Source organism: Hylobates moloch, unplaced genomic scaffold, assembly GCF_009828535.3.
Source record: "Hylobates moloch isolate HMO894 unplaced genomic scaffold, HMol_V3 SCAFFOLD_15, whole genome shotgun sequence".
Taxonomy (NCBI): Eukaryota; Metazoa; Chordata; class Mammalia; order Primates; family Hylobatidae; genus Hylobates; species Hylobates moloch.
The window spans coordinates 97,993,278-98,004,020 of record NW_026652290.1 but is presented as its reverse complement, the minus strand read 5'-3'; the positions used below and the strand labels follow the sequence as shown (position 1 = coordinate 98,004,020).

The 10,743-nt window shown below is 61.4% G+C and overlaps 2 protein-coding genes across 5 annotated transcripts; both read left to right on the top strand.

Annotated features, from left to right (window-relative positions):
- The first annotated feature begins 286 nt into the window (after positions 1 to 286).
- On the top strand, positions 287 to 5,832 carry CIRBP (cold inducible RNA binding protein). 3 transcript variants are annotated; one of them, XM_032178143.2, is made up of 7 exons: positions 287 to 422; positions 1,935 to 2,043; positions 2,148 to 2,254; positions 2,348 to 2,486; positions 2,570 to 2,651; positions 2,996 to 3,066; positions 5,329 to 5,832. In XM_032178143.2, the coding sequence occupies exons 2-7, from the start codon at positions 1,941 to 1,943 to the stop codon at positions 5,331 to 5,333; spliced, it is 507 nt and encodes a 168-aa protein (XP_032034034.1). In that variant the 5' UTR covers positions 287 to 422; positions 1,935 to 1,940; the 3' UTR covers positions 5,334 to 5,832. The 3 variants fall into 3 exon arrangements, with proteins under 3 accessions (XP_032034034.1, XP_058284297.1, XP_058284296.1); XM_058428314.1 differs by lacking the exon at positions 5,329 to 5,832 and adding an exon at positions 3,436 to 4,183; XM_058428313.1 differs by lacking the exon at positions 5,329 to 5,832 and having other exon boundaries at positions 334 to 422; positions 1,874 to 2,043; positions 2,996 to 4,183.
- A 134-nt stretch (positions 5,833 to 5,966) lies between these two features.
- FAM174C (family with sequence similarity 174 member C) lies at positions 5,967 to 10,496 on the top strand. 2 transcript variants are annotated; one of them, XM_032178144.2, is made up of 3 exons: positions 5,967 to 6,836; positions 8,156 to 8,272; positions 10,034 to 10,496. In XM_032178144.2, coding segments are annotated over exons 1-3 (402 nt in total). In that variant the 5' UTR covers positions 5,967 to 6,552; the 3' UTR covers positions 10,035 to 10,496. The 2 variants fall into 2 exon arrangements, with proteins under 2 accessions (XP_032034035.1, XP_058284298.1); XM_058428315.1 differs by lacking the exon at positions 10,034 to 10,496 and adding an exon at positions 7,074 to 7,303 and having other exon boundaries at positions 8,156 to 8,269.
- Positions 10,497 to 10,743: the final 247 nt, after the last annotated feature.

Sequence of the window (10,743 nt, the reverse complement as noted above, 5' to 3'; positions counted from 1 at the left end):
CAGAGGTCCCCATGAGGCCGGAGGCCTGGGAACCAGGGCTAGAGGCCCATTTGTTCCCCGCCGCCGGCCAGGGAGCGGGCACGCGTAACTGGGTCAGCCCCGCCCCGCCGCTCGCTGGCCACGCCCCCCCCCCCACCGAGCGCGGGTGGGGGACTGCGGACTGCAAACGTCTCGGCCAATAGTCGAGCCCGACACCAGCGCGCGGGAGGGGGCGGAACCGAGATAGATTCGGCCCCCAGCTCATGAATATGAGACGCAGGCGCGGCCTCTGATTGGCCCAGGAGGCGCGGGGGGCGGGGCCCGGCGGAGGCGTATATAAGGCCGGGCTCCGGGACGCCCCCCCCTCACTCGCGCGTTAGGAGGCTCGGGTCGTTGTGGTGCGCCGTCTTCCCGCTTGCGTCAGGGACCTGCCCGACTCAGTGGTGAGGGCCCTGGCTGCACCGGCTCCGAGGAGCTCGGGGCGGCGGGCGGCCTGCGGCGGCCAGGCGAGGCGGGGCCGCAGCGGCACGCCCCTGGGAGGGGGCGGGCCCGGGGTGGAGTCCGCCCCGCCGGCGGCGAGGGGCAGCGGGAGATTGGGCCGAGTAGCGGCCAGAGGGCCTCTCCCCGCCGGTCCGGGCCGCCGGCGACCCGGTTGCCGCCGCAAAATGGCGGCCGCGAGCTAGAGGCTGTGCCCAGCGAAATGGCGGGAGCGCCGAGTGCCCGGATGGAGTGGCGCAGGGAGCGCGCGGGGCGCATGCGCACGCGGCGGGGGCGGGGCCACGTGGCGCGCCCGGTCTCCAGGGCCCGTTTCCCGGCCTTGGGGCTGGAGGTATCCACACACCAACGCTTTTGCTTCCTGAGCCTTAGTTTCCTCCTTTTCCCATTGCGATTGTATGAGGGAAAGGACGGCCTCGCAATCTTGGGTAGGCGTGGCCCGTTCTAGTGTGGTTCCTCGTCTGCCACGTCGTGCTTTGCGCCCAAAGTTTGGTCCAAGTTGGCACAACTCCCAGTGCCAGACTTCCAAGTCTAGTTCTCAGAGCCACTGGGTGGCGGCCATTCCCAGCCAATGAATGCTTTGTCTGTGTCAGCACTGACCGCCCCCTTAAATAGCCAGTTCTCCTAAATGCCGCTTCCCCTGCCTGGAAATCCTACCTTATCACTTCCGGGGCCATCCCTTCCCGATTCCCGGCCGAGGTGCTGTCTATGAAAGTCACTACCTGCCCCGAGGTGTCCCCCAGGACGGGGCGGCCTCCCTGACAGCCAGCCCCCCAGTCTCAGGAGGCGTTTTATAGTGAACAGAAGCACGTTCTGGTCCAGCAACAAGTAGATGTCAGCTGGTTAGGGTAGGAGTTGGCACCAGTTCGGAAATGGGAGAGGCTGAGGGTGCAATCCTGCCCAGGGCACAGCTGGAAGGCTGTGGGGGAAGGGAGACACCCATTGTGGAAATGGGTGCGGCCTGCCTTCAGGCTTGGGGGTGGATGGAGTAAATTATTTGAATTAAGTCCTAGGTGGCTGGGTGCCGTGGCTCACGCCTCTAATCCCAAAACTTTGGGTGGCCAAGGTGGGAGGATTGCTTGAGCCCAGGAGTTTCAGACCAGCCTGGGCAACAGAGCAAGACCCTATCTCTACTAAAACAAATTAAAAAAAAAAATAGCCGGGCATGGTGGTGTACACCTACAGTCCCAGTTTCTTGGGAGCCTGAGGTAGAAGGATTGCTTGAGCCCAGGAGGTGGAGGCTGCAGTGACCCCTGCACTCCAGCCTGGGTGACAGCTAGACACACTGCCCCTGATCCAAAAAAAAAAAAGTCCTAGGTATGAGTTTGGGACAATGAAAAATAAAAACCTGATTTTCTAATATTTCCTCTAAAAAGCACATGTCATTTACATAAAATAGGAAGCGGGGAGAGGTGGTGAGAGATGACCCCTGTTGAGGATTTCATTGGTGTCTGCCACAGGCCGCCATGGCATCAGATGAAGGCAAGCTTTTTGTTGGAGGGCTGAGTTTTGACACCAATGAGCAGTCGCTGGAGCAGGTCTTCTCAAAATATGGACAGATCTCTGAAGGTGAGGCTGGTGCTGGGCCGGTGGCCCTGGGTGGGGGTGGCTTGTGCTTCTCCTGCCTGTAGGTACAACTGGGTGCTGACTGCAGACCTCTCTCCCCTGCACAGTGGTGGTTGTGAAAGACAGGGAGACCCAGAGATCTCGGGGATTTGGGTTTGTCACCTTTGAGAACATTGACGACGCTAAGGATGCTATGATGGCCATGAATGGGAAGGTGAGGATCAGGGTGCTGAGCGGGAGTCCCGTCCCGAGGATGGGCGAGGATGGGACACCCACCCGCTAACGCGTCCCGCCCTCTGGTCTCCAGTCTGTAGATGGACGGCAGATCCGAGTAGACCAGGCAGGAAAGTCGTCAGACAACCGATCCCGTGGGTACCGTGGTGGCTCCGCCGGGGGCCGGGGCTTCTTCCGCGGGGGCCGAGGACGGGGCCGTGGGTTCTCTAGAGGTGAGTGCCATGAGTGGGTCCCTTGGGGATGCTGTGAGGTACTGCTGGTGGGAGCCGGTACTCACTTCTTCATGTATGTGCAGGAGGAGGGGACCGAGGCTATGGGGGGAACCGGTTCGAGTCCAGGAGTGGGGGCTACGGAGGCTCCAGAGACTACTATAGCAGGTGAGGGGGAGGCCAGCCCGAGCACAGGGGTGGTTGTGGGATGGCCAGCTTCAGTCCCGCGTCCCAGGTCCCTGGGGGAACTGAGATGAGACTGGCTGGGCAAGTAGCAGAGGCAGGTGGGGGCCCAGGCCAAGAGAAGAGGAGACTGCTCAGGACAGTCGCAGAAGTGGGAGGGCCTAGGGGGCAGGCTGGTGGAGGTTTTGGACGATTTCCAAGATTCTGCCCTGCTGGGGTCCTTGTTGCGTCCCCAGAAGGGACGGCTGGCCTGGGGGCTGGCAGCTCAGCCTGCTGTGGCAGAGCAGTAGACTGGTACCTTCCAGTATTCACGTTCGTTTGTCTTGCAGCCGGAGTCAGAGCGGTGGCTACAGTGACCGGAGCTCGGGCGGGTCCTATAGAGACAGTTACGACAGTTACGGTAAGTTACACTCTGAGGGCGCCACGCTGCTGTGGCCTGCGGTGGGAGCTCGGTTCACCTTGGCGCCCTCTCCAAGCACTTTAGGCTGGACACTCAGACCTTGTCACTGTGCTTGCCCATAAGAGGCGCATCTGTCCTCTCAGAGCCATTTCTATCGCAGGACGCAAAAGCCAAATGAGACTGACCAAAAAGGCAAGGGAGAGCGAGGGCCCGCTGGGCAGTCAGCATAGGTGCATGTGTGGCCGAAGGCCAGCCTCCCTCGGCTGTGGGGGGTGGTTGCTCCCCGGCCGCACCCTGGTCTGGCCTCTGGGGTGAAGCTGCCTCTCGTTGCTTCGGTGCCTTTACACTGTGCCTGCTTCTTGTCCTCAGCTACACACAACGAGTAAAAACCCTTCCTGCTCAAGATCGTCCTTCCAATGGCTGTGTGTTTAAAGATTGTGGGAGCTTCGCTGAACGTTAATGTGTAGTAAACGCACCTCCTTGTATTCCCACTTTCGTAGTCATTTCGGTTCTGATCTTGTCAAACCCAGCCTGACCGCTTCTGACGCCAGGATGGCCTCGTTACTAGACTTTTCTTTTTAAGGAAGTGCTGTCTTTTTTTAAGCGTTTTCAAAACATTTTGAAAAGCATTTACTTTTTTGACCACGAGCCATGAGTTTTCAAAAAAATCGGGGGTTGTGTGGGTTTTTGGTTTTTGTTTTAGTTTTTGGTTGCGTTGCCTTTTTTTTTTCTTAGTGGGGTTGGCCCCATGAAGTGGGTGCCCCATTCACTTCTCTGAGATCGAACGGACTGTGAATCCGCTCTTTGTCGGAAGCTGAGCAAGCTGTGGCTTTTTTCCAACTCCGTGGGGCGTTTCTGAGCGTAGTGTGGTAGGACCCTGGTGGGTGTGGCAGCAACTGCCCTGGAGCCCCAGCCCCTGCGCCCATCTGTGCTGTGCGCCCCACAGTAGACGTGCAGACGTCCCTGAGAGGTTCTTGAAGATGTTTATTTATATTGTCCTTTTTTACTGGAAGACGTATGCATACTCCATCGATGTTGTATTTGCAGTGGCTGAGGAATTCTTGTACACAGTTTTCTTTGGCTTTACGAAGCCGATTAAAAGACCGTGTGAAATGAACTTTGCTCTGACAATTCCCTTGCATTGCACCACACACTCCTTGTTGCGGGCTCCTGCAGCCAGACCTGAGCAGAAAGAAGGCGGAGAAGCAGCGGGTCTGCAAGCCTTCTCTGGGGCCTGCAGAGAGCTAGAAAGGGAGGCCCAGCAGACTGGCGCTGGTCAGGGTAGGGGAGCCAGGCGGGGGATGGGAGCGGGCAGCTCAGGGCTCAGGGCAGTCCTGGGAGGCTTCTGGCAGTGGTGGCCAGAGGGCTGGACTGTGCGGGCAGCTTAGCAGGGACAGTGGACGTGCACCCGATGCTGACCTGGACTGCCTCAGTCTAGAAGCAGGCCAGAGAGCGGAGGCACGTGGCATCCCAGGGCGATCTCAGACGGCCAGCCGGTTAGCTAGTTCTGCTGTTGCTTCACGAGTTCTGAGCGTTCTCTGCTAGCCTATGGAAGCTGCAGCCCTCGGAGGACAGAAGTGTTGTGCGCCCAACAGAACCCTCTGAGACGCAAGCTGCTCCCTTGGCTAGCTCATATGTGGAAATAGCCCTGTAATTCGAGGTAACTCCTTCCGCTCGTGTCCACATCCCTCTTGTTGAGAGCTCATTGAGTCATGTGCCCGGGGAATGTTCCTGTGACTGTTTTTTGTTTTTCCTTTTTTTTTTAAAAAAAACTTTTTTTTTTTTTTCTTCAATTAAGCTGGAACTAAAGTCAGGCCCGGCCATTACGCTCCCCACGTGCAGCCAGGTGCAGCCTGGGCCCAGTCATGCCTGGCTCATAGATGAGGTCCCTTAAGCTTAGGATTGGAGACCAGTGAACGCCCCCGCCTTTTGGATTTTTTGCTCATCAGTTGACTGTCTTTTCCAGACCTCTTAAGTCAGACTCTTAACTTAGCTTTCTCTGATGTCTGTTACCGCCATTAGTTTTTTTCTAGAGCCCACACTGGCCCACGTAGCTCCATCCCATGCGGGTAGCTGGCTCTGGCTGCGCCCCCAAGGTGCAGACCCGCCCTGGGCACGCTGGCCTGTGATGGAGCCTGAGGTCACAGCCCCCTGACTAGCCTGAGACCTTCCTAGGGGCTGTGGCTGTTTCCGGGGAGGCCGGGAGGGGCAGCTGTGAGCCCCGTGGAGAACGTCGGGAGTAACGCTCCTTTGCTTTGGCAGGTTGAAGGGGCCCGGCCAGGACTCGGGGAAGGGTGGCCTGAGAGCAGCGATGACCTCTGGGGTCAGTGTCCCAGGAGGGACTTCACCTGGAACAAGAGCTGGACGCAGCCGCTTGCCCCGGAGGCTTGTCCCCTGTAAGTGCTTTCGGGAAGAGTGGCATGTGGCGCTGAGCCCTGTCCCGGGGGCACCTGGGTGTTCCAGTGAGTTCTGCTCTCCCGCACCTGTGGCCCCGCGGCGGGCGCCTTTCGGTGTGTGCTGGGTGTAGGGCAGCGCCTCTCGGAAGCGCCGGGTACCCCACCTGGAACCCGGGCCTGTTCTCCCTCCCTCCCTCCTCCTTCCAGGAGGCGCTTCGCCAGTGAGGTGCGGGCTCAGGGCCTCGAGTCTCTCCTGGAGCACGGGCTGCGGTGCGCTGGCGGCTTACGGGGCGGCCAGTCCTTGCCCACAACGATGTGGAGCCCTGTGAAAGTCGGATTCGAATAAAGGGCCACGTGTGCACCCAGAAAGCCGAGTCTGTGGTTTAGGGGGGGTCTGTCGGCGGAGCGGGGCCACCGGGAGAAAAGCCTGCGGACCTCGGTTCAGCGCACGAGCGGGACCCGACAGGGAAGACTGCAAGGGTCATTGTCCAAGCAGTGACCGCGGGGGGCTCGTCACTGAAGGGGTTCGCAGCGCGGAGACTCCAGTCCCGCGGGATCTGAGGCGCACTCGGCTTCAGGGGAGCGGCGGCCGCGCAGACGCTGTCAGGCCCCGTCTTGTGCCGGGCCCCGGGTCCCCTGCAGCAGGCTGGGGACCGGGGCGCCTCCTTCCTGGGCCCTGGACACGGCCGAGGCGTCCTCAGTGTCCGTGAGGCCGGGGCAGGAGTGGTGGGGGCCGCCCCGAAGCGGGTGGGAATGAGCGGCCCGAGGTCCTGAGGTCGGCGTCCGCCCCGTCCCCCCGCTGCCAGCCCGATTTCCTCGGAAGCCGCACCCTCCCACACACACACACCGGGCTGGCAATCCTGGGCTCCCCCTGCTGCGCCTTGCCCGGGGCTCCGTCCTGACCCCTTGGAGCGGGTCGGCCAAGCAAGCTCAGCGGCGGGCGCGCGGGGCACTGTGGGTAGCTCCGAGGCTCACGAGGCGGGGCCCGGCATCAAGCTCCGCCTCCGCGTCCCATTGGACAGCATCGCCTCCGCGCGCCTGACTGACAGCGCGCATAGGGGCGGGGCGCCGCCACCGCTTCCGCCGGGCTATGGGGCCGCGCGTGCTGCAGCCGCCGTCGCTGCTGCTGCTCCTGCTGGCGCTGCTGCTGGCGGCGCTGCCGTGCGGTGCCGAAGAGGCCTCGCCGCCGCGCCCCGCGCAGGTCACGCTGTCGCCGCCGCTGGCCGTGACGAACGGGAGCCAGCCGGGCGCGCCACACAACAGCACGCACGCGCGTCCGCCGGGGGCGTCGGGCTCGGCGCTGACGCGCTCCTTCTACGTGATCCTGGGCTTCTGCGGCCTGACCGCGCTCTACTTCCTGATCCGGGCGTTCAGGTGCGTCGGGCGCACGCGGGCGCCGTCTCCCAGCCGTAGCCAATTAGCGCGCGCCTAGTGCGTCATGTGCCGGGCCGCGGGGTCCTCCCCTCCCTGCTGGAGTGGGCGTGGGCGGCGCTGTGCGGGGTCGTCACGTGGTGTGGGCGGTGCAGGGGCCACGGGACTCACTGCGCCTGGGGTTTGAGGTGTCCAGCGCCGCCGCCTCCTAACTCGGGGGTGACGCTGTCCGTTTCCCAGGTGGAGCCACTCAAGCCGGAGCATGCCGGGCAGGGGTCAGGCCCTGGCGGGGCGAGGGGTCCTCCTTGTCTCCTTGTCGCCGGATGCCGGTCCTCGCTCTCATCTTTCCGCCTGCCGCCACGGCCTTTCCGTGGGGTCCCGATTATTGTCCTTTGTGCTTCTACCCACTGAAGCTGGGCCGTCGCCAGGGTCGGCTGCGTGCCGCCTTGGGTGCTCCCACAGCCCGGGAGGTACAGCTGCGTCCCCAGACCCTCGCAGGGGCCTCCAGCTATAGGCAGCCCCTGGGCAGGAGGGGCTCCTGCCTCTTGAGGCCACCCCGGCTTCCCTGGCCTGTGGGTCCAGTCTCTTCTGGGCTCTTGACTACCCACTGTGGCTGCTTGTCCCGGGTGGGAGCGACACAGCGAGGATCTTATCCCTCCCCATCACCACCCTGGCAAAGTCAAGCCGCTTTTTATTTTTTATATAAGTTTTTATTGTAGCGATGGGATCTCGCCGTGTTACCCGCGCTGGTCTGAACTCCTGGGCTCGAGTGATCCTTCGTAGTCGGTCTCCCAAAGTGCTAGCATTATAGATGTGAGCACCTGCGCCCCGCCATGCTGCTTTTTATGGGCCCTGTGCAGAGCCTCCTCTGTGCTCCACACCTCTTCCTGTGGAAGCACCTGCTGCGCGCTCTCCCCTGCCTGTGTCCCGCGCCCTCCCTGCCTCCCTGGCTGCTGGGGCCACCAGGGGCTTGGCCCTGAGACAGCTTTCCATTCTGTTGTCTTTGGCGAAGTCTCACCCCTGTGTGAGCCTCAGTCTTTTCATCAATGCAATGGGAGTGACATCAGCGTGCCTCTCCTGGGGTCCTGGCGCAGGGGAGATGGGAGGGCCTGCTAGGGCACGTGTCTTCTTACTGTCATCGCCATGGGAGTGAATGGTAATCACTTGGCGATTAGGATATGAAAGAAACAGGCACAGCAGAACCAGGGAGGTCTGCAGCAGGGCTTGGGTGTCCAGTAGAGGACGGCAGTGAGGGTCCTGAGGGAAGGAGGAGGCAGGGTTGGCGGGGAAGGGCCATTGACTATGCCTGGACCTACTTCCAGGTTGAAGAAGCCTCAGCGGAGGCGATACGGCCTCCTTGCCAACACTGAGGACCCCACCGAGATGGCCTCGCTGGACAGCGACGAGGAGACGGTCTTTGAGTCCCGGAATCTGAGATGGTGTGCACCCTTCCCCAGCTCTGGGGCCTGGGTGGGCAGGCTGGGCTGGAGGCTCAGCAGGACCTGGGGACTTGGCCAAGCGATGGAGTGGTCCCTGCAATCACAGCTGACAGCGGTAGTCAGGCCACGGCGCCCCTGGGCAGGGCTCATCCCTTCTCCCAGCCTCCATTTACAACTTTTTTTTTTTTAATTTAAATGTTTATTTATTTATTTATTTATTATTATTATTTTTTTGAGACGGAGTCTCGCTCTGTCGTCCAGGCCGGAGTGCAGTGGCGCGATCTCGGCTCACTGCAAGCTCCGCCTCCCGGGTTCACGCCATTCTCCTGCCTCAGCCTCTCTGAGTAGTTGGGACTACAGGCGCCCGCCACCACGCCCGGCTAATTTTTTTTGTATTTTTAGTAGAAACGGGGTTTCACCATGGTCTGGATCTCCTGATCTCGTGATCCGCCCGCCTCGGCCTCCCAAAGCGCTGGGATTACAAGCGTGAGCCACCGCGCCCGGCCTTATTTATTTATTTTTGAGGTGGAGTGGCGCGATCCCAACTCACTGCAACCTCCGCTTCCGGGGTTGAGGCAATTTTCCTGCCACAGCCTCCCGAGTAGCTGGGATTACAGGCACCCACCACCACGCCTGCCTTTTTGTATTTAGTAGAGATGGGGTTTCACCATGTTGGCCAGGCTGGTCGCCAACTCCTGACCTCAGGTGATCCGCCCGCCTGGGCCTCCCAAAGAGCTGGGATTACAGGTGTGAGCCACCGCACCTGACCTAAGTTTTGTTTTGTTTTGTTATGGAGTTTCGCTCTTGTTGCCCAGGCTGGAGTGAAATGGCGTGATCTCTGCTCACTGCAACCTCTGCCTCCCAGGTTCAAGCAATTCTCCCATCTCAGCCTCCTGAGTAGCTGGGATTACAGGTGCTCACCACTACACCCGGCTAAGTTTTGTAGTTTTAGTAGAGACAGGGTTTCACCATGTTGGCCAGGCTGGTCTCGAACTCCTGACCTCAGGTGATCTGCCCGCCTCGGCCTCCCAAAGTGCTGGGATTACAGGCGTGAGCCACCGTGGTCAGCCTTCTTGCTTCTTTAAGACAGGAAAGCGGCTGCAGGGCTTAGGGTAGTGGGTGCTCGATCTGGGCCCCTCCCTGAGGGATGAGGTGTAAGTCAGGTGGAGAATTGACTGCAGGATGCTTCTGAGCGGGCAGGGTCAGGGAGGGCCTCTTCCTGCTGTGTAATGGGGCTGGCTTCTGGAAGAGCGTCTCAGGCCGAGGGAACAGCAGGGACAGAGACCGGGCTGGGCAGATGCCGGGCGGGACTGGGGTAGGCCTGGGCATCAAGGCAGGTGTCAGGGGTTAGCAGGGTTCTGGGCAGGGAATGATGGGTATGTTGCGCTGCAGTGTGGCTGCTGGGGGAACCTTGGCCTGTTGGGGGGTGGCAGGCATGGAGGCTGGGAGACCAGGAGACAGGGCAGCCTCTGGGGACAGCTGATTTTTTGAGCCCCCAGGGAAGGAGGCACTGGGATCCCTCCCCATGGTCTGACTCCATCCTGGGAACCCCTCCCAGGTTCCTTCTGCCTCCTGGCTGGGGGCCCCTTCCCCCAGGGTGGGCAGTTGAGCAGGACCCAGGAGGCCAGGGGAGGGAGGCTAGGCCTTGGTGGACTGAGGGGCCTGGACAGGCTGCCTGTCCCTGCCTGACCTGGGTGAGCCTCTGCCCAGCAGGGTGGCCCCTTTACGCCTCACCTCTCACCCTTGACCCCCTGCTTTCAGATGCTGAGCCAGGGAGGCGGCCTTTCCAGCAGCCACGAGGGAAGGACAGGAGATGGGGCCCACCCCAGTGCCCAGCAACCCCCTGCTCCACCACTCATTCCCCTGCTGGCCCCAGGGCTGGTCTCACCCAGTGCCAACTCGAGAGCTCCTTTTGGAACCTGCGCGGCCCGCCTGCCTGCTGCCACCTGCGCTCACCGCCGGACCTTGCAGCCTCGCCTCCTGGATGCTGCCCCAGCCTGACCGAGGGTCCCAGGTGAAGACCGGAGGGGCCCCAAGAGCCACTGCCCAGGACGCCGAGGCTCCCTTGCCTGACTGTGACTTGTGCCTCTCTCCTGCCCCCGTGGGGACATGGCAGCCCAGAGCCAAGGCTGGGTGGGCAGGTGACCCGAGGAACCTTTCTGGGAACACCTTCTCGCCGGGCTGGGAACAATAAATGCAGCCATGTCTCTGCAGCTGGTGCTGACCCCATGCCACCTCTAGACCCGTGCGTACCGGTGCAGCCAGTGTGGGGGTGGGTGATGGAGCAGGGCTCAAGCCAGCCTCGGTTCCCCATCCGCGACCATGCTTGGGTTCTCCAGCTTGCTCCCAAGTGAGGAACCCATCTCCAGCTGCCTGGGATGAGGCCCTGCCTGTCAGCATCTCTCTTCCTAGAGAGAACTCCTATTCGTCCATCAAAGCCCCTGCTCCAGGGCCCCCTCCTCTATGCCATC